This window comes from Myxine glutinosa, chromosome 7, assembly GCF_964187855.1.
Source record: "Myxine glutinosa chromosome 7, kmMyxGlut1.1, whole genome shotgun sequence".
Taxonomy (NCBI): Eukaryota; Metazoa; Chordata; class Myxini; order Myxiniformes; family Myxinidae; genus Myxine; species Myxine glutinosa.
Window position 1 is genome coordinate 184,748,661 of NC_136267.1, and position 26,571 is coordinate 184,775,231.

Consider the following 26,571-nt stretch of genomic DNA (forward strand, 5'->3'; position numbering starts at 1 on the left):
TTTATTTTCCTGTATTAAGAATATAAAATAAAGTTTATTTTCCTGTATTAAGAATATAAAATAAAGTTTATTTTCCTGTATTAAGAATATAAAATAAAGTTTATTTTCCTGTATTAAGAATATAAAATAAAGTTTATTTTCCTGTATTAAGAATATAAAATAAAGTTTATTTTCCTGTATTAAGAATATAAAATAGTTTATTTTCCTGTATTAAGAATATAAAATAGAGTTTATTTTCCTGTATTAAGAATATAAAATAGAGTTTATTTTCCTGTATTAAGAATATAAAATAAAGTTTATTTTCCTGTATTAAGAATATAAAATAAAGTTTATTTTCCTGTATTAAGAATATAAAATAGAGTTTATTTTCCTGTATTAAGAATATAAAATAGTTTATTTTCTTGTATTAAGAATATAAAATAAAGTTTATTTTCCTGTATTAAGAATATAAAATAAAGTTTATTTTCCTGTATTAAGAATATAAAATAAAGTTTATTTTCCTGTATTAAGAATATAAAATAGAGTTTATTTTCCTGTATTAAGAATATAAAATAAAGTTTATTTTCCTGTATTAAGAATATAAAATAGAGTTTATTTTCCTGTATTAAGAATATAAAATAGTTTATTTTCTTGTATTAAGAATATAAAATAAAGTTTATTTTCCTGTATTAAGAATATAAAATAAAGTTTATTTTCCTGTATTAAGAATATAAAATAAAGTTTATTTTCCTGTATTAAGAATATAAAAGAGTTTATTTTCCTGTATTAAGAATATAAAATGGTTAAACGATAAAACATCTTTTAGGGCTGCACACTTTTCAAAACAGCTGTTCCCCACCATCTCTTATCTTCCCCCATCCAAAACCTTGATCTTTTCTACCCCCAGTTAATAACACCCCAGATCCACTTTTTTGAAATACCGACTTCTTTCCTTAAAGTCCCAGCAGTGTCCATGTGTTTTATACCACTCCCCCCCCCCCCCCCTTTTCCATGCCTCCTCTCCCCAAGCCCTCTCCCTCCCACAGATCTCCTGATGTCCCTGTTCTCTAATGTTGTACTTGTGTGCTTCTTTCTCTCTCTCCCCATCTTGTTTCCCGCTCCCTTTATTATATGCTTTTTTTTTGTGTCCGTTTATTTTTTGTGTGATTAATGTTAGCTCTTACACTAGCCTCGATCTTGTATACAAAACAAACAAACAAACAAAAAAAACATGTAATAAAGTTTATTTCCCTGTATTTGGAATATTAAATGAAGTTTATTTTTCTGTATGAATAACATAAAATATTTTATTTTTCTGTATGAAGGACATAAAATACAATACAGTCAACCATCGTTAATCCAGACTACTTTGTTCCCAGCACCCAATGTCGGATTAGCGAGATTGTCCCACAAACGATTTTGCGGATAGAGGGATAAAATGAATGGCAGAAATCTGTTCCTGGATGTTTTGGTTGGATAGTGGGATTTCCGGATTAAACGGGGTCGGATTAACGAGGGTTGACTGTCGTTTATTTTTCCTTATTAAGAATATAAAATAAAGTTTATTTTCCTGTATTAAGAATATAAAATAGGTAAACGATAAAACATCTTTTAGGGCTGCACACTTTTATTTTTATTTTAAAGTTTTAAACCTATTTTTTTTGTTTTCCAAATTTTTTACATTTTATTTTTAAAATTTAATTTTGTTGGATGAAAATGTTCCAGAAAAGAGGACCGTGGGAAAAATTTCAGCTCTCTAAGGATGTATGGAACCTAGAAAACGAACGGCTCAAATATTTGAAACTGGACAAACAATGAAAGTGTGCGACGGTGTCCATGAAAATGTCCAACATCTTTTCCATGAGCTGTAACCTTTGACTTCTCCTTGTTAATTAAAAAAGTACTGAAATGAATTGCAATAACAATTATACAGCACAATAAGTTGTGCCAGTCGAATTATTTAATTTATCACCGAAACCTAAATTGCACTTAAAAATAAAGTAAGGGATGTATAGTTGTGGACAAATAAGATCAAGATCGAGGATTGTGGTTGGTGAAGACCTGAGTTTAGTGATGGCTGCAATGAACACAGAGCACAAGGCACACTGGTCTTTGCTAACAGGATCTGGTGATCCCAAAAGCCGAGTGGAAGAACTAAAAGCAATCCAAGGCCTTTACCTTCCTAAAGAAGGCCTTGCGTTTCCCACCGCCCTGCACAGCACCCGTGCTGCTAGAACTGCCTTTTGGTGAACGCTGGTTGCCCTGAGCCTCAGTGTCATCGCCCTCTAGGCTGACGGCATCTGCGTCATAGGCTGGCATGGGTTGAGGTTCACGGGTTACCATGGGTCAGAAGGAACAGGAGTCAGTAGGATCCAGATATCAGAAGGGTAGGAAAGCAAGTCAGAGGGAACATCAGAAAAAGGAAAAAAGAGAAAATCTAAAAGTTAGAAGCATTAGCCTCAGGGTAAAAGGAAGGCAAAGGTTATTCACACAGATCTCAGTTCAGCTCACACAGCCTTACAATAATTAAATGCAACTCTAACTGACTTCACAAGGGGCACGAGAGTGCAAGCCCATGCAACTCAACTATCTTTCAAGGAAGTGGCTAAAGGGTGTTTGTTCATCAAGACTATCTATTCCTACAATGGAAAAAGTTGAATGAAACCCTCCTGTCCCTCTACCCTTTCCCCCTCCTCCCCAGCAAGGAAAACTGGGAACAAATGGACCATCACTGATGGAAATAACTCGTGTGGATCACAAACAGGTGACAATACATTAGCAGGCCAAAGGTGGTCCAAATGACTATTCACTGCATTTTCTTTTTCTTTTCTTTTTTCCTTGGAGGATAACTGTATTCCCTTGAGCCTTGGGATTAGTAATCTTGGTGTTTACTGAGAGTATGTGAGAAGAAAGCATTACATCAAACAGTTTGAATGAATGATTACAGTACAGTGATTACTTGCAACAAAAGCATAATTTTTGCAATGCACAATATTTATTCATAAGAATAACACTGTAAGAAAAAAGGAAGTCACTATGAATCAATGAGGTACAAAACATTTGACCCATGAATTAATAAATACAAGGACAGCAGTTTAAGGTTGATGTGGACTTTTTAGTGCATGCAAAAAAATAGAGGACCAATGGTCCTGGAGCTCACCTGGCTGGTTGTGAAAAAGCGGAGTGAGGGGCGATGGATCAAGGTACAAATAACAGCTGAATTTAGAATACATATTTTAGGTCGGGTAGTATTCTTTGAGGTCTATGAGCCTTCGTTTTCGAGATATTTCCCACTTGGGGGATGATGATGTCACTTCCCGCCGTGTCAAAATTAGCCCTATTTGATTAGGTGCAACTCTAAGGTGTCTATATTTCATATTTTTCGAGATTTTGCCTACTTTCTGTATTACGACTTCACTGGCGGCCATATTGTGTTTACGGATGGATGGACGGACTGACGGACAGACGATGTGCCATTCCAAAAGCTCACCGAAACTATGTTCAAGGTGAGATAATAATACTTCAATGCTGAACCTTTGTGTATTCTAAAAATCAAGATGAGAACCATCACATTCACACGTTCAGTGGCCTAGAGAGGTGCACCTTTAAGGAGAAGATAATTGAATGTTTAAATGTTGCAGTAACTTTTAAAATGGCCATGAATTGGTGAGCGATTTTGACCAATCTCAGATTGCACCAACTGCTATCACTCAAGCAAGCATCAAATGTGTTGAACAGGTAGTTTTGGAGACTCATCGATTAATATATGTCAATGAACCACCTTTAGAAGCCACATTTCCCTGCAGAGCAGGGGTTGGGCTTTTTTGGGCACCGTGGTCCCCTTTTTAAGCAATGTTTTATGGCCGGATGCTCTTCCTGCCGCCAACCCTGTTAATCGCCTCTTGCGACACACAGCTAATTACCGGTGAACTGGTACTCAATTTGCCGACTTCGGAAGGATGACAGGCTGAGTCAACCCCCCTGGTCTTAATTCAGCGATCGACCGGGATTCGAACCCAGGATCCTCGAATCCCAAGCTGGCACCCTAACCGCTAAGGAACCCAGGATCCTCGAATCCCAAGCTGGCACCCTAACCGCTAAGCCAACACCAGGCATAATTAATATGTGTCAATATTGCAGAATAATCGTATTTCAGTTTCAGTAGAGTGGCAATCATCATTCTTCTCACTTTAACCCTTTGAGTACGGGATTTTTTTTTGATAATCCCGGGATCCCCAGCAATCTAAACAAATTAAAAAAAAATTCTCGAACCTCGATAAATTTGATAAAACGGGATTAATTTTGCATTTTGGTACGAGAATGCAACCGCGTACTGACGATCTATTTATAGGTATAGTCGGTGACGTGTAGTAACGTCATCCGTACACAAAGGGTTAACTTCAATAACATTGGTGCAAGGTGGATAGCAAATTATATTGTTGTGATAATGATCCTTAGAGGTTAATAAAACTGCTTAGTATAATGATAGTTATTTCTTAGTATTTGTTTAGAATAAGCAAACCGAATTAATTGTGAGGTTAGATATGCATCGCTATAACATGTAGTGTGATGATTGTTTTCCCTGCCCTACTGTTTTATACCCCACATCAAACCTCTGGCTGTGTATTTTTTTGTTATTTTCCTCCGTTTAAATCTCGTTTTGAAACTAGCACATACAGTCACGTGAAAAAGTAAGTACACCCCATGTAAAGTTTTGACTTTTTCAACATATTTCAACATACAGCTATTTGATCTTCATTTCAACAATATTGATAGATAAAGGTGATATAATATAACAAATATCATGAAACATTTACATTTTGTAGTCCATTGTATAATTTAAATAAACATAAATGCAAATTTCGCATGTGGAAAAAGTAAGTACACCCCTACATTTATCACTACTTCAAATACCTAAAATTGGAATCAGGTGCACCAGCTCAGGTACAAATGATTAGAACATCGTTGGAGAGGATCTTGGAGGAACCTGCCTTATTTAAAACTCAGACATTTAGTTTGGTTTGCTCTTTGTTGTTGAAGTGTGCGGCGTCACCATGCCTAGATCAAAAGAGCTCTCTGAGGCCTTCAGAAAGAAGGTTATAGATGCCTACGAGTCTGGGAAGGGATTTAAAAAGATCTCCAAACAATTTGAAATCAATCATTCGACTGTCCGAAAGATCATCTACAAGTGGAGAAGATTCCAAACAACTGCCAACTTGTTCAGGCCAGGCCGCCCCAGCAAGTTCAGCCCGAGAGCAGCCCGCAAGATGCTGAAAGAAGTCTCAAAGAACCCCAGAATGTCATCACGGGACCTACAGGTAGCTCTTGCCACTGTTGATGTCAAAGTGCACGAGTCTACCATTAGAAAGAGGCTGCACAAATTTGATCTACATGGGAGGTGTGCCAGGAGGAAACCTTTGCTGTCCAGAAAGAACATCAGGACAAGACTAAAGTTTGCCAATGAACACCTCGGCAAAGACCAGCACTTCTGGAACAATGTGCTCTGGACAGATGAGTCAAAGGTAGAGCTATTTGGCCACAGTACCAGAAGACATGTTTGGCGAAAACCAAAGACAGCATTTGACCACAATAATCTGATACCAACTGTAAAGCATGGTGGTGGAAATATTATGGTTTGGGGCAGCTTTGCTGCATCAGGGCCTGGGCAGCTCACCATCATAGAATCCACTATGAAGTCTTCATTGTAGCAGAGGGTGCTTGAGGATAATGTGAGGCCATCTGTCGGAAAGTTGAAGCTCAACCGAAGGTGGACCTTGCAACATGACAATGACCCTAAACATAGCAGTAAATCCACCAAGGAATGGCTGAAAAGAAAGAAATGGAGGGTTCTGGAATGGCCAAGTCAAAGCCCAGATCTAAATCCCATCTAGATGTTGTGGGGGGATTTGAAACGAGCTGTGCATGCAAGAAACCCCTCAAACATCGCACAGCTGATAGAATTCTGCATGGAGGAGTGGGCAAAAATTTCTCCCAGACGATGTCAGAGACTGATAGACAGTTATAAGAAACGCCTACTTGAGGTTGTTTCTGCCAAAGGGGGCAATACCACCTATTAGAGCCAAGGGTGTACTTACTTTTTCCACATGTGAAATTTGCATTTATGTTTATTTAAATTATACAATGGACTACAAAATGTAAATGTTTCATGATATTTGTTATATTTTATCACCTTTATCTATCAATATTGTTGAAATGAAGATCAAATAGCTGTATGTTGAAATATTTTGAAAAAGTCAAAACTTTACATGGGGTGTACTTACTTTTTCACCTGACTGTAGGTTGGATCTGGATTCAGTCCTGAACCAAAATCTAATCAGCTTGTTCTTGTCACTCATCCAACACATCCACAAAGTTTTGTCATAAGTTGTCCACAACTTTTTGAAATATTATATGTTTACATCTTTTGAAAATATAGTTTTTGGCTCTATCACTGAATGGTGAAGAATTACTTGTGAATTTAAGAATTCTTGTATCTGGATCCGGATTTGTATCTTCACCAAAATCGAAATGCTTCGTCTTTGTCACACACCCAACCTCTCCACCAAGTTTCCACCAAATCCAACCACAACTTTTAAAGATATCTTTCTACAAATATTTTAGTCCTATTTCTCAATGGTAAAGAATCACTTAAAAAATGATCATATCCGCAGATCCAGATCTTCACCAAAATCGAAGCATTTCGTCCATGTCACATACCCAACCTCTTACCAAATTTTGTCCAAATCTGCCTTTTTTTTTCCTTTTTTTTTTGTATACAGAATCGAGGCTCGTGAAAGAGTTAACATTTATCACAAAATAATCACAAAAATATATCACATATCTATAATCAAAAATATATCAAATATTGCTTGCAAATATTGCAAAAATATTTCAAATATATCAAATATATCAAATAATCATAAATATATCAAAAATATATCACATATATCACTATCACAAAAAACTAAATATATAAAAAGAGGGAGCGGTAGACAAGATGGGGAGAGAAGGGGAAGCACACAAACACAACATTTGAGAGCAGGGACATCGGGAGATGTGTGGGAGGGAGAGGGCTTGGGGGGAGGAGGCGTGGGAAGGGGGAGGAGGGTGGGAGAAGTATAAAACACAAGGACACCAAGGACACCAAGGACACCAAGGACTTCCAGGAAAGAAGTTGATATTTCAAAAAAGTTGATTTTGGGGTGAAATTAGCGAATTTGTTTTAGTGAATTAGCGAATTTGCCTTGTTCACAAACAGACAAACATGAAATATGTCGTGCATAGTACGATACTTGTGAAATCCCAAAAATAAGTTGTTGACCTTTGGCCTATGTCGACCTCAAAAATAATTGGTGGTTGAATTCAGTGACCTGACTGCAAATCCTCTTCAAATGTCAAGTCAAATTGACAATTTTAGGAATATGCCTTATGTTGACCATTTGGCCCACGTTGACCTAAAAAATAATTGGTGTTTAAATTTGCAGACCTAATGTGCAAATCCTCTTCTAATTACAAATCAATTGAATGAAAATTAATGATTTTAGAAAATTGACAAAGTTGTTAACCTTTGGCCTATATTGACCTTTTGACCTCAAAATCAATAGACTTCTTACTTATGATCAACTCTACCATTTCGTGAAGTTTCGTGAAGATCGGTTTAAAATTGTGACCTGTAGGCGATTAACAGACAGACAAATAGACAAACTGATAAAAACAGAATAACGCACACGACCAGCCAATATACAGTACTTGAAAAATCTTCTGATTTTCGCAAGTAACAAACAGACAAACAAACAGACAGGGGTGAAAACATAACCTCCATCCATCTTCGGTGGCAGAGGTAATAATGATGTAAAAGCATGCATTCCAAAATGTCTGTGTACCTGTGTGTGTATATATATATATATATGGGAGGGGGGAGGGGAGGGGGAGGGGGTAGGGGAGGGGGAGGGGGAGGGGGGGATGGACCCGGCAGAACTACCCGGCATTGCCGGGCGTGGGAGGGGAGGGGAACGGGGGGGGGGGGGAGAAGAGGGGGGGGAGGGGAGAAGGGTGGGGGAGGGGAGGGGGAAAAGGGATGGGGAGGGGAGAAGGGGAGGGGGTAGGGTGGAGGGGGGAGGGGGGAGGGGGAGGGGGAATGGAGGAGGAGGGGGAGGGGGAGAAGGGAGGGGGAGGGGGAGAAGGGAGGGGGAGGGGGAGAAGGGAGGGGGAGGGGGAGAAGGGAGGGGGGAGGGGGAGGGGGGAAGGAGGAGGGGGAGAGGGAGGGGGGAGGGGGGAGGGGGAAAGGGAGGGGAGGGGGGAGGGGAGGGGGGAGGGGCAAGGGAGGATGGGGGAGGGGAGGGGGGAGGGGGGAAGGGGGAGGGGGAAGGGGGAGGGGGAAGGGGAGAAGAGGGGGGGTGGGGAGGGTGAGGGATGGGAGGGGAGAGGGGAGAAGAGGGGGAATGGGGAGGGTGAGGGATGGGAGGGTGAGGGATGGGAGGGGGGAGGGGCGGGGTGGGAGGGGGGAGGGGAGGGGGAGGGGGAGAGGTGGGAGGGGGAGGGGGAGGTGGGAGTGGGGAAGGAGGGGGGAAGGAGTGGGAGGGGGAGGGGAGGGGAGGGGAACGGGGGGGAGGGGAATGGGGGGAGGGGAGGGGAACGGGGGGGAGGGCAGAAGAGGGGGGAGGGGAGAAGAGGGGGGGAGGGGAGAAGAGGGGGGGAGGGGGGAAAGGGAGGGGGAGGGGAGAAGGGGAGGGGGTAGGGTGGAGGGGGTGGGAGGGGGAGGGGTGGAAGGGGGAGGGGTGGGAGGGGGAGGGGGAGGGGGAGGGGGGAAGCGGGAGGGGGGAGGGGGGAAGGTGGGAGGGGGGAGGGGAGGGGAGGGGGGAGGAGGGGAGGGGAGGGGGGGAGGGGAGGGGAGTGGGGGAGGGGAGGGGAGTGGAACGGGGGGGAGGGGAGAAGAGGGGGGAGGGGAGAAGAGGGGGGGAAGGGAGTGGGAGGGGAGAAGGGGGAGGGGGAGGGGTGGGAGGGGGGAGGGGGAGGGGGAGGGGGAGGAGTGGGAGGGGGAGGGGGAGGAGTGGGAGGGGGAGGGGAAGGGGGTGGGGAGGGGGAGGGGGAGGGGAGGGGGGAGGAGGGGAGGGGGGAGGAGGGGAGGGGAGGGGGGAGGGGAGGGGAGGGGGGATGGTAGGGGAGGGGAACTGGGGGGAGGGGAGGGGAATGGGGGGGAGGGGAGAAGAGGGGGAGGGGAGAAGAGGAGGGAGGGGAGAAGAGGGGGGGAGGGGAGAAGAGGGGGGGAGGGGGAAAAGGGAGGGGGAGGGGAGAAGGGGAGGGGGTAGGGTGGAGGGGGTGGGAGGGGGAGGGGGGAGGGGTGGGAGGGGGAGGGGGAGGGGGAAGGAGGGGGGAGGGGTGGGAGGGGGGAGGGGTGGGAGGGGGAAGGAGGGCAGAGGGGGGTGGGAGGGGGGAAGGAGGGCGGAGGGGGGGTGGGAGGGGGGAAGGAGGGCGGAGGGGGGGTGGGAGGGGGGAAGGAGGGGGGGAGAGGGAGGGGGAGGGGGGAGGGAGGGGTGGGCGGGGGAGGGGGAGGGGGGGGAGGGGAGGGGAACGGGGGGGAGGGGAGAAGAGGGGGGAGGGGAGAAGAGGGGGGGAGGGGAGAAGAGGGGGGAGGGGAGAAGAGGGGGGAGGGGAGAGAGGGGGGGAGGGGAGAAGGGTGGGGGGAGGGGGAAAGGGAGGGGGAGGGGAGAAGGGGAGGGGGTAGGGTGGAGGGGGAGGGGGGAGGGGAGGGGAGGGGAACGGGGGGAGGGGAGAAGAGGGGGGAGGGGAGAAGAGGGGGGGAGGGGAGAAGAGGGGGGAGGGGAGAAGGGTGGGGGGGAGGGGAGAAGGGTGGGGGGGAGGGGAGAAGGGTGGGGGGGAGGGGAGGAGGGGGGAGGGGAGAAGGGTGGGGGGGAGGGGAGAAGGGTGGGGGGGAGGGGAGAAGGGTGGGGGGGAGGGGGGAAATGGAGGGGGAGGGGGAAAAGGGAGGGGGAGGGGGAAAAGGGAGGGGGAGGATGGAGGGGGGAGGGGGAAGGGGGAGGGAAGGGGGAGGGAAGGGGAGGGCCAGTCAACAATGACGTTGCAGTTCTCATGGTCGGAGAGCAGCACAACAATCGCGACATAGTCCTGCATATTCGCAACAGCACGAAGCGGATTTTGGAGACTCACCGATCCTGTGACGTCCTCCAGTACCGGCGTTGCCGGGCGGGGGAAGGGAGACCCATACATTCCCAACCCGTACATTCGCCCTCTCGACTCAAGCTCAATCGGACAAAAGCCTCGCACAAATTACACCGTGAGGGACCAATCGTCATGTCTATGCCACAAATCACGGGCGCACTGAATTGAAAATATATAGAACGCTCATACTCCGTGAAAAGTGAAGCCGCCGTGTCGCCATCTTGGTCAGCACGACTCGACCAACTCGCTTTGCGGATCTCGTTTTGTGCGGCAATAAACTGCTCCAATCGGTTATGGAAGGGTTGTGGAAAGACGTTTCACAGCTGTTTCAAAGACATTTAATTCATATCGCACAAAATCGATACAAAACACGATCGCATAAAAGGTGAAAAAACGTGTGACGTGTGACGGGATGGAACATCACGTGATCGCTCTGAGCGAATCAGTCTGGCGGCGGGAATGGAACATCACGTGATCGCTCTGAGTGAATCAGCGCGCTGCTCTGGAACCGGCTGAGATTAGCGGGTACTTCGCTGAAATGCGCTGAGGTAAATATGAATAAAAAATATGGATCGTCAAATATTTTGAGTTCGGCCATGTTCGTCCCAGGCTCAATGGCGATGTCTATGCCAAATATCAAGCACGTAAGCCTTTCCGTTTAGGAGTCTATCGGTAACATTACACACACACACACACACACACACACACACACACACACACAAACTGTGTTTTATATGTATGTATATATATATATATATATATATATATATATAGTGTTACGAATTCGTCACTTCCGTTGTGGTGGTTTGCATCCACTGTAAATATTTCTGATTCCATGTACTATTATTGTTTTCAAAGGGTTTATTGTTCATGAACTGTTTTCAAAAGGTAAAAAAGTTAATGTTAAAAGAAACAGGAAACCGGATCGGGAACCGGACGACGAAGAGGAAGAAGAAAAAAAGAAAGAAGGCGGAGCGAGGGAGTCGGACAAGAAAGCCGAGCCGCTCCGAGTTCTGAAGCGAACGTTGTCGAACGGGAGTCACGAGCGAACTTTCGGGATTCCCGGGAAAGGGATTCCTGCGACAGAGTTGTCATCGCTGTGACCGATCAACCTGCGTGTCAGGTTTTTGGCGGTGGATTCCGAGGAGAATTATCGCCGGGCCGTTATGTCTCAAGAACGGGTCGTCGGCCATTTTGACTCACGCGCTTCGCACTTCGAGCAAGGTTTCTTTGCTTCGTCAGCCGTTTTCACCACTTTCAGACGTATCTGGTGTGTGTGTGTGTGCACCGTGGCTTTTGAAGATTAATTTGCGGTTCGCCGACTGTGAGCCGTGAAAGTCCATACCCGAGGGTGTGATTTCCCAGTCGCCTTGAGGGCGCTTGTGTGCAGCTTTGGGCTGTGTGACTGTACTTGCCATCCGCACGGGATTCTGGTCTCGATTGGACATCGTTCTGGCGATCGCTGGAGCGAATCGACTTTGGCTTGAAACCGGAATCAACTTGGGTTTGAGGCCGGGAAAGAGACATTGGGAATGTTCTGGTTTCACTCACTTGGAGCACAGTGAGTTATATATTACGAAACTGATGGTACCATCATAGGATATATTGATTGTACTTTTGATTACTATTATTGTTGTACTGTTATTCTTGTGTGATCTTAATACAATATTTGTTTGTGAGTAACAATTGGTGTGGCTTCACCATTGATCTTTGACTTCACCATTGATCTTTGACATACGGAATAACACATTTTTCTGCCGTGACTCCTCTCGGGGCTCGGAGGTACACCGTGACCAGGGGGTCGGGGAGGAGCACGTAACAGAAATTGGGGGTTCGTCCAATTGGCTCGGGGGCTCGAAATTGGGATCCTCATACGGGATTAAATTCCCTGATAACTCGTCCGGGATAGAATTCCCTAACATTCCCAGAATTCCCAAATTTGGAATTTTTCTAACATTCCCTTTTCAAAAAATTTGGAAATTTTTGTGTGAAGGTTAACAGGTGCTAACTAATAGTCACCATGGTGTTTGACGCAGAAAAGTTTGCGGCGTCCCCTAATGAGGCACAGTTCCTAGCGTTAAAAAGATCGGAACTCTTGATATTGGCCAGACATTTTAACTTGGAGGTCCGAGTTAATATGAAGAAAGCAGAGATGCAGACATTGGTGGTAGAATCTCTGATCGGACAAGGAACATGGACAGAGGTAGCCTTGGATTGGTTACCCGAGGAAAAAGAAAATGTGGAGCTCCGGAAAATGGAGATGCAACTGCAGAGGCAGGAAAGGTTAAAAGCAGAGGAAAGGAGAGCTGCAAGGGAACTCGAAGAGAGAAGAGCAGAGGAAAGGAGAACTGAAAGGGAACTCGAAGAAAGGAGAGAAAAGGAAAGAGCAGAGGAAAGGAGAGCCGAAAGGGAGTTAAATGAACGTGACATGGAGTATCAGAAGGAAGTTAAACTCAAGGAGCTGGAATTAATGGGAGAACGGAGAGAAGTAGCATCCATGCCGGCTGGTTCGACAACTAGTCAGAACACCTGGGATGTTGGTAAGCATGTGAGGCTGGTTCCACCCTTCAATGAAAAGGAGGTAGCCAAGTTTTTTTTACACTTTGAGAAAGTGGCTCAAATGCTAAAATGGCCTGTGGGATCCTGGACTATGTTAGTGCAAAGTGTTTTGGTGGGTAAAGCTCAAGATATCTTTTCGGCTTACCGATTGACCAATGTGTAGATTATGAGAAAGTGAAGAAAGCCATTCTCAAAGCCTATGAATTGGTCCCTGAAGCTTACCGGCAAAAATTCCGGAATGCAAGGAAGAGGGAGAGTGAGACCCATGTGGAGTTTGCCAGAATGAAGGAAACCATGTTTGATCGGTGGTGTGATTCAAAGGGGGTTGGGAAAGACTTCAACCTGTTGCGACAATTGATCTTGGTGGAGGAATTCAAACAGTATGTCCACGCAGACATTAAAGTACATCTGGAGGAAAAGAAAGTACCAGAGTTGTATGAGGCAGCAACCGTGGCAGATGACTATGCCTTGACACACAAGATGGGGTTCCACAAACCTAACTTCCCACCTAGAGTTTGCCAGGGGAGTTATGGTAAATCAGGGGCGGAGAACAAATATTCGTGGAGGCGGCCTAGAGATGTCTATGGGGACAAATCTGATACCACGACTTTTAGGGATCAGAATACTACAGTTCCAAGACAGACTTATCTTCCGGGGGGCCCGAGGCAGACCACGAGTTTTTCCTCCGGGCCTACTTGCGCTTTTTGCAAGAAACCTGGACATTTGATGTCCCAATGTTATGCCCTGAAAAGGAAAAATCAGGAGTGGAGTCAGACTAGTACAACTCCGAATGCATTGGCAAATGCGAGAAATCGTCCTTGGAGGACAGTGCCTTGTGAAGGTTCCCATGCCAAAGTTGCGGCATCACAGAACGACCTTGTTCAAGAGGGTTACAAACCTTTTATTTCAGAGGGGTTTGTGTCACTGGATGGAGACTTGACTAACCAGAGACCTGTTAGGGTATTGAGGGACACAGGAGCACATCAATCTTTGATGCTTGAGGGCATTTTGCCATTGTCAGAGAAGACGGCAACTGGTGTTAGTGTTCTTTTACAGGGAGTTGGTGGCTATGTTAAAGCTCCACTTCATGTCATCCATTTGAAGTCTGATTTGGTGTCAGGACCGGTCACAGTAGGTTTACAAGCCACTCTACCTGTAGAGGGAATATCTTTTGTTATCGGGAATGATTTGGCCGGTGTTCGAGTTTCTGGTAATCCAATGTTTGTTGAAAAGCCTAGTATGGAAAATAACGCTGCGCAGTTAGAGCAGGAGATTCTGGGTATCTTTCCATCCTGTACCGCGACTCGTGCTATGGGTAGGAAGTGCTCTGAAGAGAAGAGGAAGGTACTGACGTCATGCTTTGCACAGACACTTCTTGTCAAGTACCCTGAAACTAAGTGTCAGCACACACAAGTCAGGGATGGAGGCAATGTTGGCAAGCTCTTTGTAGGTGGACTGAACTTCAACACAAGGAAAAATGTTCTGGACTCTGTCTTCGGCAAATATGGACCTCTCTTGGAAGTGCGGCTGATAAAAGACAGGGAGACGCAAAAGTCAAGAGGGTTTGGCATTGTCACGTTTGAAAAAACAAAGGACGCCAAAGATACAGAAAAGGATTTGAATGGCAAGGTTTTGGATGGTCGGACCATAAAAGTAGAGAAGGCAGGCCATGGGCGTCGAGGGGGCTACAGAGGAGGAAAACGTGGAGGTAGTTCCAGTGGTGGCTATGGCTCCCAGGGTGGGAGTAGTAGTTTTGGTGGTGGCCGCAGTCGAGATTACTATGGAGGCTCCCAGAGTTACGGCAGCTCCCGAAGGGATGATTATCGGGGTAGTGGCCGAGAAGGAGACCGCTATTCACGTGACTACAGCGACCAGCGCTCCAACCGTGATTATTATGAAAGTTAGGAAGAGTTTGAAGCACTGAATGCTGCGGAGCAGCCGAGCCAAGATTCCTACACGGGTTAACAGTGAACTCCACGTTCCTAAAGGCATCCATGTAGTGAATACTTCCAGGCCTCACCACCCAACCACCATGAAACCTGGCTCTCAGCTCAGCCTCCCTAAAAAAGTGCTATAGATTTGCTTGACTTTGGATTTTTGATCACAACCCCTTAACCTTCATTCAAAAAAATGAAAAATAAAAATCAGAGGTTGATGAGATGGAGTTTGGCTTTGCAGGAGTTCAACTTGGAAATTGAGCATGTAAAGGGCAGGGACAATGTCGTTGCTGATGCTTTGTCCAGAGTGAACTAACTTTGGTAATCTCTGTAGGTTGTTTGAAGTTTTGTTGCTTTATTTTTGGGAAATATTAATTATTGTTGCTCACGTGAATTTATGATTTGGGTGTGAGTTTTACTTTTGTTTGTTAAAAGAGTTTTTGCCTGCAAAGAAAGTTTTCACTATGTTCAAACTTTCTTTCTTGAGGGGGGGAAGTGTTACGGATTCGTCACTTCCGTTGTTGTGGTTTGCATCCACTGTAAATATTTCTGATTCCATGTACTATTATTGTTTTCTAAAGGTTTATTGTTCATGAACTGTTTTCAAAAGGTAAAAAAAGTTAATGTTAAAAGAAACAGGAAACCGGATCGGGAACCGGACGACGAAGAGAAAGAAGAAAAAAAGAAAGCAGGCGGAGCGAGGGAGTCGGACAAGAAAGCCGAGCCGCTCCGAGTTCTGAAGCGAACGTTGTCGAATGGGAGTCACTAGCGAACTTTCGGGATTCCCGGGAAAGGGATTCCTGCGACAGAGTTGTCATCGCTGTGACCAATCAACCTGCGTGTCAGGTTTTTGGTGGTGGATTCCGAGGAGAATTATCGCCGGGCCATTATGTCTCAAGAACGGGTCGTCGGCCATTTTGACTCACGCGCTTCACGCGTCGAGCAAGGTTTCTTTGCTTCGTCAGCCGTTTTCACCGCTTTCAGACGTATCTGGTGTGTGTGTGTGTGTGCACCGTGGCTTTTGAAGATTAATTTGTGGTTCGCCGACTGTGAGCCGTGAAAGTCCATGCCCGAGGGTGTGATTTCCCAGTCGCCTTGAGGGTCGCTGATGTTCGCGAGACGAGGCTGAGGGCGCCTTTGTGCAGCTTTGGGCTGTGTGACTGTACTTGCCATCCGCACGGGATTCTGGTCTCGATTGGACATCGTTCTGGCGATCGCTGGAGCGAATCGACTTCAGCTTGAAACCGGAATCAACTTGGGTTTGAGGCCAGGAAGGAGACATTGGGAATGTTCTGGTTTCACTCACTTGGAGCACAGTGATTTATATATTACGAAACTGATGGTACCATCATAGGATATATTGATTGTACTTTTGATTACTATTATTGTTGTACTGTTATTCTTGTGTGATCTTAATACAATATTTGTTTGTGAGTAACAATTGGTGTGGCTTCACCATTGATCTTTGACATACGGAATAACACATTTTTCTGCCGTGACTCCTCTCGGGGCTCGGAGGTACACCATGACCAGGGGGTCGGGGAGGAGCACGCAACAAGTCAGACCCCGCTATTCGCGGTTCCATTATTCGCGGGTTCTGCATAATTATGGTTGATAAAATGCAGCCTGTTTCTCCATTCGCGGAAAAGTTTCTGGCAAAATCACGTTTTTTTTACCTATTCGTGGCCGTGTTCCACGAATTTGCGGTTTTTCAGGGGCGCAAAAAAAGAATTTACGAGCCGCTAGCTTGACACATTTACAAAACCCATCTTTCACCAGCCATGCATAAAGCAGCTGGACATATGCAAAAAAACATCTTCTACGAGCCATGAGCATGACCTGCTTCGACATTCATTGGTATGTGGTTTGCGTTTTCATAGCTTTCACAGCCGCAAATTTTAGCCGCACTATAATTGAGAGCTTTGCGGGATATTCCACCAGATGCATAACACGTCATCCCCGCGAGTTACTTTGCAGAATGAAAACACCCCACGGTATCTATTAGTGCATTTAGCTGGCTCCCTTTTCCCCCATTGAAACTGGCACGTCATACATTGACAGATTTTCATCGGCATTCACAGGATTTGCCTTGCCATTTCTGAGATTATCGCCGACATTTGTGGGATTTGTTTCGACATTCACGGGATTTGCATCGCCATTTCCGGGATTTTCATCGACATTCGCATGATTTGCCTCGCCCATTCCGTGACTTTCATCGACCTTCGCGGCTTATCGTCGACATTCTCCGGATTTGCCTCACCATTCGCGGATATTGCCTCACAATTCACGGTTTGTTCCTCTCTATTCGCGGATTTTTGTAACTCGGGAACATATCCCCCCTTTTTCCATTGAAACATTGCCCCGCCTTTACGGTTTCGCAATTCGCGGCATTTTCCGCGAATAGCGAGGTCCAATGGTATACAGTATATATATATATATATATATATATATATATATATATATATATATATATATATATATATATATATATATATATATATATGTATGTATATATATATATATATATATATATATATATATAATTTAGTGCTCCAATCTAATGAGCGAACGCTGTGACGTCACCGCCACATACGTCCGCCCTGTCTGCGAAGCTCCAGAAGAGCCATCCCGCAGCACTAATAGTAAGGGAAACATATGAAAATCTGTTAACTAAATTGTTACCAAAAAATTTCTTCACCAATATGTTTGTAAAGGTGTGTAATAACATGTGTTAAAATGTTGAAGGTCAACTCCCGTGGGAAATCCAGAAAAAAAGCTGTTGAATTCGGGTACCGAAAAATTATTTTCGAGAATTTTTATTTTTTTTAATCGGCCCTTAAGTAACTTATGAGGGGTCAAATAAGGGTTTTTCATGATTCTGAGTTGATTGTTAACATTTATATTTCACCACAGACACTCCTTTGTGGAAAAATAATTTCTAAATATATCTCATTTTCTACTTTGCAGTACATGGAGTCTAGCAATATGGATGAAGACGTTACTCCACCTGTGCTCAATTGCTTCATCTGTGCACGCTCGGATACACCAGCTGAAAGGCTCATACAGGCAACTCCAAAGGGATACTCAACTTTATTGAAACAAGCAGAAACTGTCGAAAATGTTACTGTTGTGGAACGTATGAAGGAGGCTCAAAAGGAAGGAAAACTGAGGTACCACCAGAAGTGTAAAAATGATCTGTACAACAACTTTGTTGCAACCACCAAGAAGTCAGCTCAAGCATCAAAGGCAGAGAAAGAGTCATCAAAGTTGAAGAGAAGACGCACTACTTGTGAGTTCAGTTCATCTACTGGCTGCAGTTCTAGAAGATCACAGTCAGTTGACCTCCTGTATAAGGATGTATGCATTCTTTGCAACCAACCAGCCCAGCTCTACAAAAATAATCCAGCACAAGCTAGAAAGAAATACAGAGTGCCAGATAATTTGACTGCAGATACACTGAAGGCAAGCTTGCTGAAGACAGCACGGAGTCGCGGGGATGACTGGGGCACTGAAGTCACTGGACGCCTGGAAGGGATCAACGACTTGGTAGCAGAAGAAACACTGTACCATTTGCGATGCAAACTTATGTTTGCGAGAGGTGACAGTTTGTCCAAGACTGATGAGGAAGGAAAAAGGAAGAGAGGACAGAGGAGTATTGATGAGGAGCGAGAGGCAGTTTTTATTGAATTCTGCGAATGGTTAGACTCAGAATTAGAGCATGGGGTAATGAACATGGACCAAGTCCATGAAAAGCTGCAGGAGTTTGATCAGTCACCAGAGAAGAGCCTTTCTTATTCAAAGCATTGGCTAAAGATAAAACTTCTAGAGAAATACGAAGACACCTTGTATTTCACAACACAGGAAAGAAGGGCAGATGTACTCTGTCTCAAAGATGGCATCGACAATATTCTGCGAGAGCATCATGCTAATCTTGACCATGGAGATGAGAAGTCTCAGATCATAAAGACGGCACTCAAGTTCATATCCAATGATATTGCCTTGATTGATTTAGGTCCAAAGTCATACCCCACCACACACAGTAAGACGGACATCGATAGTCAGCTGACACTTGTTCCTGCAAACCTTCAGATGTTCTTGAGACCGATTGTCAAGACAGACGAAAGAGTTGCCGTTTGGGGGCAGAATTTTATTAAGGCCTGTCGACCTCGGTCTGGAGTATTGCCACACCAAATGGGGCTTACCATACAACTTGATCATAGATTTGGGTCAAAATGGATGCTCAACAAGTTCCACCGGCTGGGATACACTGAGTCTTACACGGAGACACAAAACTACAAATACTGCTTCCTTAATAGTAGGAGTAGAGATGATGTTCCAGATACTTCTGGCACTCTTGACACCATTGTGGAGGAAACCGATGAACAGATCAATGATGAGGTTGCGGTTGATGCTGCGCTTGAGGATCAATCAGTGACGACAGCCAAAGTGCCAGCCAGTGAAAGTGAATGGTCAAGTAATGATCAGGTGGTCTTTATGGAGGTTGGGGAAACAAACAATGCAGTCACTCAGTTTGTTGGAGACAATATAGATTTAAACATTGTCTCTATTCACGGAAACACTCCCTTTCACTCAATGGGTTGGATCGAAGTCACCTCTCCGGCACCACCTTTGCCAGATCCACAGACAACAGCAGCTTTCCCCCGGGTGAAGTTGAAGGCACTCGACAAAGCTAAGATCCTGAGAGGAACTGAAGTAAAGATTATTCCATTTACGAACAGGAAACAGATAGGAACGAACGCGATCATGTTTCTCCCCCTCGCTGAGCTTTCCTCCTCCCTGGCTCATGATCAGCCACTCCTCACTCCAGATGACACACTCTGGGCAGCGGGGTGGGTGATCAAAGCCAACGATCCTGAGTTCCCACACTCCAACTGGAATGGCTGGATGAAGAGAATCCATGCTAATGATGCAAAGCAGAGCACACAGATCGAGTTCCTCCCAGTTGTTGAAGGAGACCCTAATGACCTCAACACCATCTTCACCACTCTGAAAGAGTGCATATGGCGCGCTGGGGTCGCTATAGTGACCTTTGATCTTCCGATTTGGCTGAAGGCTGTGAATATAATAAAGCAGGCAAATCTACCCGTCATTCCAAGGTTGGGTGGTTTTCACCTGCTGAAGTCTTATCTTGGATCAATGGGTAACATCATGGAAGATTCTGGACTACTAGATGTGACCAGTTGATGTCTTTTGATGATTTTGTCTTTGATGATCCAGTTGATGTTGTTGAGTCTGAAGAAGACATAGACAATGACTGTTGAAACTTCTGACATTGTGAATGAGAAATAACTCTTGAGTATTATATATGTATGTGAAATAAAAGCTACTTTGTGTGTAAATGTAAAAGTGAAAATATAAATGTTAACAATCAACTCAGAATCATGAAAAACCCTTATTTGACCCCTCATAAGTTACTTAAGGGCCGATTTAAAAAAATAAAAATTCTCGAAAATAATTTTTCGGTACCCGAATTCAACAGCTTTTTTTCTGGGTTTCCCACGGGAGTTGAACTTCAACATTTTAACACATGTTATTACACACCTTTACAAACATATTGGTGAAGAAATTTTTTGGTAACAATTTAGTTAACAGATTTGTGAAATATCTCATAAAATGCCCTTACTATAAGGTACATCCTAAAGATGTTAATTCAGATACCGTCACAAGTGCATGAAAAACTCATAGTTGCCGACCTGTTTTTGCCCTTATTGGGGCATCATCAGGGCAATGCAGCGAGCTTTCCACACACTTGTGACTCTGAAAACCTTTCGGTTATATACCAGTTATTATGCATTTCCATACTTGAGTGGAGAAGCACCAGTAAAGTGTCCCATACAGCCTTGGTGCTTATCATTCCTGGTAAAAGTGCAGCAAGGGCTGTATGGGACACCTTACTGGCGGTTCTCCACTCACAGTATTGAGTCACATAATAATTGATATATATATACACTACCGGTCAAAAGTTTTAGAACACCTCAATTTTTCCAGTTTTCATTGAAATTTAAGCAATTCAAGTCCAGTGAATAACCTGAAATGGTACAAAGGTAAGCAATAAACTGCTCGAGATTAATAAAAAGTTTAGGTCAGCAAAAACGGGAAAATAATGTAAATTGCACTGTTTTTTTGTAAAAATAATAATAATAATAAGACCTTCTTCAGGGAACAAGTAATGGTTTAACAACTTACAGCTGTTCTGCAGCAATATAAATAAATTCAGCCTTGAAAGTTGATGCAAACAATTCCTACAGGTGTCCCAACCTCTGCTGATTACTTGATTACAAACCCCCTGTCTGTATAAAAGCAGTATTGGAACAGACTGTTATTAGACCCTCTGAAGCAGTATTTGGACAACTGGAGGAAACTCTGACAGGAAGAGGTCTGGCAGACCCAAAGCCACAACAGAATCAGAAGACAAGTTTCTGAGATTCAACAGCTTGCGTGATAGGCAGCTCACAGGAGAACAGCTTCAAGCACAGCTTAACACTGGTCGAAGTAAGCAAGTCTCAGTTTGAACTGTGAAGAGAAGACTTCGAGCTGCAGGTTTGACAGGTTGAGTGGCAGTAAGAAAGCCATTGCTAAGATGGCAAAATAAGAAAAAGAGGCTTGCCTGGGCCATGAAGCACCGCCAGTGGACCAGTGAAGACTGGAAGAAGGTCTTCTGGACCGACGAATCAAAATTTGATATTTTTGGTTCATCACGCAGGGTTTTTGTACGCCGTCAAGTAGGCAAAAGGATGGTTCCTCAGTGTGTGACACCAACTGTCAAACAGGGAGGAGGAAGCGTGATGCTCTGGGGCTCTTTTGCTGGATCCAGAGTCGGCGACTTGCACAGAGTGACTGGCACCCTGAACCAAAAGGGCAACTACAGCATTTTGCAGCGCAATGCAATATCCTCTGGTATACGCCTAGTTGGTCTGGGGTTCATTCTACAGCAAGATAATGACCCTAAACACACCTCCAGGCTCTGTCCAAACTACCTTGGAGGAAAAGAACAATACGGTAGGCTTCAAATCATGGAATGGCCAGCACAGTCTCCAGACTTAAACCCCATCGAGCTGGTTTGGGATGAACTGGACAGAAGGGTGAAAGCAAAGCAACCTACAAGTGCAACACATTTGTGGGAACTTCTGCAACAGTGTTGGGAAGAACTTCCCGAACAATATTTGATTTCCATTGTAGAAAGAATGCCACGAGTGTGTTCGGCGGTTATATCTGCAAAAGGTGGCTGCTTTGCTGAGTCAAAAATTAAAATTAAATTTTGTTAAACAAAATGATTCTATGATTTTTTTTTTATTTGCAATATTATTGTTTATTTGTTCTATGCTTAATTTCAGAATACATTGAGACATTAAACTGCGTAAATTTCAATAAAAACTGGAAAAATTGAGGTGTTCTAAAACTTTTGACCGGTAATGTGTATATATATATATATATATATATATATATATATATATATATATATATATATATATGTGTGTGTGTGTGTGGGGGGGAATGGGGGTACCAAAGCACAGCTATTTCAATAGCACAAGCAAGGACGTGTAGTACTGATCAATACCTTGAGAAATATGTGGTGTCATCAATGTCCCTGTAAAATTGGTTTTCCAGAATAAAAGTCCACATCAACCTTGAACTACCCTCGAACAATCATTCCAGTGAAGATTAATGTGTAAAACAATACTTTAATTAAACACATGTGCAGACAAAAATAAATATTAATGTAAAAATATTTTAGCATTATTAATTTTTAAAATTGATCATTCATACGTCATGGTGTGAGTGAGCTAAAAAAAGAAAAAAAGGAAAAGAAGAGAAGAACACAATTTCGAGTTTGATCAATTTTTAGGCAAAAAAGTGCGACTTTGCACAAGTATGACACATTTGTAGAAAATGAGTGGGGTATAAGTTATATTTCAAAGTACTGAAACAGTATAAATCGAGGGTTATCAATTGTGATTGGGGAAATGAGGAGAGCAGGAGGGATGGGGGAAGGAGGGGATTCGCCAATGTTTGGAGGGGCGCCAATGCATTTGTAGTCTGTAATTGTAATCTGTAATCATTTGTAACCCCCGTGCAATGGGCCCGGGGATTTTGCAAACACGTGTGTGTGTGTGTGTGTGTGTGTGTGTGTGTGTGTGTGTGTGTGTGTGTGTGTGTGTGTGTGTGTGTGTCGTTGGTTGTTATATCCATATGTGGGTTTCAGAAGGTGGAATGGAGTCCTCCCAGATGTCGAAGCATCCATCCCCTTTGTTTCAATAAGGGATCATGATTCATGGACCAGTTTGTGAAGTTTTGTTAATGTCAAAGTTTTGTTCCGAGGGCTCTTTTGGGGATCGTCCCCGAGTCTCGGACAGCTTCAAATTGCAGTTCGTTTGTCGTAATATTCCCAGGGCTGGTTTTTAAGATCTCTCAGGTTCTTTGCAGCTCACCTGGAATGTAGTTCCGGGGAGCTTAGGGGATGGCGCACCGTCCGTCCGTCCGTCAGTCCGTAAACACTTGCAACTTCTTCTCCGAAATTGCTGATGGGATGACATTTGTCATGTTGCAACACAAGTTTGTTCAGGGCATTAAAACAATTAGGGTCTAAGAGGGTCGACCGGGGGTGAAAGTGGGTCCAGGTTTGACCCCCCCCCCCCCCCCCCCCAAACTAGGAATTTGTTGTTTTCTTCTCTGAAACTACACACACAATTTCGATGAAACTTGACCACAACCTTCATCACCCATGATGTACCAAAGTTTGTTCACGGCATAAAAAAAATCAAGGTCTAAGGTGGTCTGTGGACGGTTTGACCCAACGCAAAATAGGTATTTGCTTTCTTCTCCGAAACTCGAGTCTAAGTGGGTCTATGGGTGGTCAAAGTGGGCCGTAATTCTCTCGATGTAAATATGTATGGTATAGCGCCACTCGTGGTGACAGGGGATATTACAAGTCAAAGAAACTATTCTGGGGGAATCAACCCCACCATCCTGTCGGTAAGAACGGGTCTTCGGTAATAATGTTAATCGATAGCAACGGTAATTTCCAGAAGGCCCAATCATTGTACTTTCTCGCTGGTGTAAAGGTTAGACTTAGATCATCTGCTCTGAGTCTGGGAGGTCAGCAGTTCAAACCCTGGCCAAGTCATACTGAAGACTTTTAAAATGGTACAAAATGGTTCCTTGCTTGACGTTTTGTATTTAACAGAACAAGAGCACAGACAATCCCCATAGGTTGGTATCCATGAGGAGGGGGAAATCTTACATCAGAAATGCCCCGCTGAGTGCGGTGAGAAAGGCGGCGCCATTGTTGTGTCGTTGCTGGTTCTGCATGCGCCACAATAAAACAGCACTTCCCCCAAGCTGGGTGACCTTGTCTCATATAACAGTGTTGTGTCTCTTGTATTCATCTGTATGTTCATGTGTAAGATGTGTGTGTGTGTGTGTGTGTGTGTGTGTGTGTGTGTGTGTGTGTGTGTGTGTGTGTGTGTGTGTGTGTGTGTGTGTGTGTGTGTGTGTGTGTGTGTGTGTGTGTGCGCATGCACATGCACATGCACATATGTTGCATCTCCACTAAGAGGCTTTAGAAATTGTGATATTGCAATTTTGATAATTGGCAATGTTTATGTGATTGAATGAAGGAAGTACCGAGCATGATGATGTTTTGGAAAGTTGGGAAGAGGGATTAATACATATTACCTCAGGGCTAAAAAAAAATCGCATCTGTGTCCAAAGGAAGTGGTTCACTTTGGCATTTGTAACATGAAATAGGAGAAGCCTAGAAACGAACGAAACACTTTAGAATCCCTTAGAATTACCCTTTAGAACCGTTTGGAATTACCCTTTACTACCTTTTAGAAGTACCTTTCAGAAGTACCTTTACTACCGTTTAGAAGTACCCTCGAGGATTAAATACGGTGAGTTGAAAGGTTCCTCTTATTCATTTGGTGACAGACGGGTGGTCGGATGGACGGATGGTCGGATGGACGGATTGTCGGATTCTTCGGATGGACGGATGGACTGATGGACGGATGGTCGGATGGTCGGATGGATGGATGGATGGATGGAATGGCGGATGGTCGGATGGTTGGATGGACGGATGGACGGATGGTCGGATGGACGGGTGGACATAGCCAAATAGTGAAGTGGCTTCACCGCATAAAAAATAGAATTAAAAAAGAAACAGGAGGAGAAAGGAAAATAGTAGTGCGAAAGAGAGCAATAGATGGGAGTGTGGGATACGTCGGGATGAACAGTCAAAGAGTTTGGGTGGACGAGTAAGGAAAAGGCAAATAAAGAGTTAGGTTTGGTACATGAGTTGTTTCGTTTCATCAAATGACGCCAAATATTCAGGAGAGTGAACTTTACATTCCTTGGATTAAACATCAATGAAACGTACTTTGCTTTATGAAGGTTTATGTCTTCACTTCTGTGCAACTGCTCAACAAAACAATCATAGTTTGTGCTGTGGATGTAATTTGGCTTACCAGATGATGGAGGGGTGGAACGTCGAGATGTTGGAACTAGGTCACCGATGCTCGAGGAAGAGTTACCCGCAGCACGCCTGCATGACATGATTCCATGCGGAATTCACAACACATTCTACACCAAGGTTGCTCTCTGCACATTTATTCAGTGAAAATAATTAACTTAAAATGCTACTTAAGTTCATGAATCCGCATGAGAAGGAAAATGTATCATTCGATATAATTTTCCAGCACAAGCTTCATGAGTCACAATAAAACACAAATATTTAATATTAAAATAAGAGCCGTCATATCTACGTTTCTATATAAATAAATTAATATATAAATACATATATATATACTGCATATACAGCCGTGGCCAAAAATATTGGCACCCTTGCACTTTTTTCAGATAATGCACCATTTCTTCCAGAAAATTGTTGAAATAAAAAAATATTTTGGTATCCACAAATGTGCAGACCAAAATGAGACCTGTGCGTACCCCGGTTTAGAATAGGTACAGTGGTACACCGTATCCCTGCATGTCGTAAGAGGCGACTAAAAGGGTTGGCGTCAGGAAGGGCATCCGGCCATAAAACATTGTCTCAAAAAGGGAACCATGACAATTACAATTACATATGGGTAGGGTACAACCCAAAGTACCCCGTGGGGGTCCTCACCCCATCGTCAAAAATCAAGGTGGGGAACCCGATCGAAGCAAGCGTGGAAATCACTCCATTTATGACGACGAAACGTCTGATGCCCGACGTGGAGATCGGTTTCTGAGGTTTGGGACATGGATTGTCGGGACAATGACAGGGAGATCAGGAGAAGTTAAGTATTGGGCAGAAGAAGAGTGGACATGTGCTGTGTGCAGGAGACGAGATGGCAGGGAAGTGGGGTGAGAATGGTGAAGGGTAGGCAGGGACAGAAATACAAGTTTGTGTGGCAAGGGTGCCCGGAGGGCATGAATGGTGTTGGTGTCCTGTTTTCTGAAGAGTTTGTAGACAGTGTGGTGAGTGTGAATAGAGTGAGTGATAGGTTGATGATGGTGAAAATGATGATTGGAAAGCTCTTGGTGAACGTCATCTCGGGATATGCTCCGCAGGTTGGTCGGAGCGATGAAGAGAAGGACAGGTTCTGGTGTGCGATAGAGAAGCTGATGGAAAACGTGAAAGATGAGGAAGTTGTTGTGGTAGGAGGAGACCTAAATGGACATGTGGGAAGGAGTATGGATGGTTTTCAGGGAGTTCATGGGGGTTACGGGTATGGTGTGAGAAATAGAGAAGGTGAAAGGATTTTGGAGTTTGCTGATGGAGCTGATTTGTTGATTTGTAATACTTAGTTCCAGAAAGAGGATAATAAGCTTGTTACATACACGTTAGGTGGGTCGGCGACAACCGTTGACTACCTGCTGGTGCGTAGGCGAGATAGGGGGCACCTCCAGGACACAA

General features: G+C 44.2%; 1 protein-coding gene across 2 annotated transcripts in view; it reads right to left on the reverse strand.

The window, feature by feature from the left end:
* Positions 1–26,571, reverse strand: part of LOC137431891 (voltage-dependent L-type calcium channel subunit beta-1) — a 264,252-nt gene that overhangs the window by 93,038 nt on the left and 144,643 nt on the right. Inside the window, exons 5-6 of one of the 2 annotated variants that reach the window (XM_078782618.1) lie at positions 25,139–25,215; positions 2,158–2,291 (exon numbers count right to left, since the gene is read on the reverse strand). In XM_078782618.1, coding sequence (XP_078638744.1) covers positions 2,158–2,291; positions 25,139–25,215 — 211 coding nt within the window. Of the gene's footprint in view, positions 1–2,157; positions 2,292–25,138; positions 25,216–26,571 lie in introns of those variants that run through there. The other variant, XM_078782619.1, reaches the window with a different exon arrangement.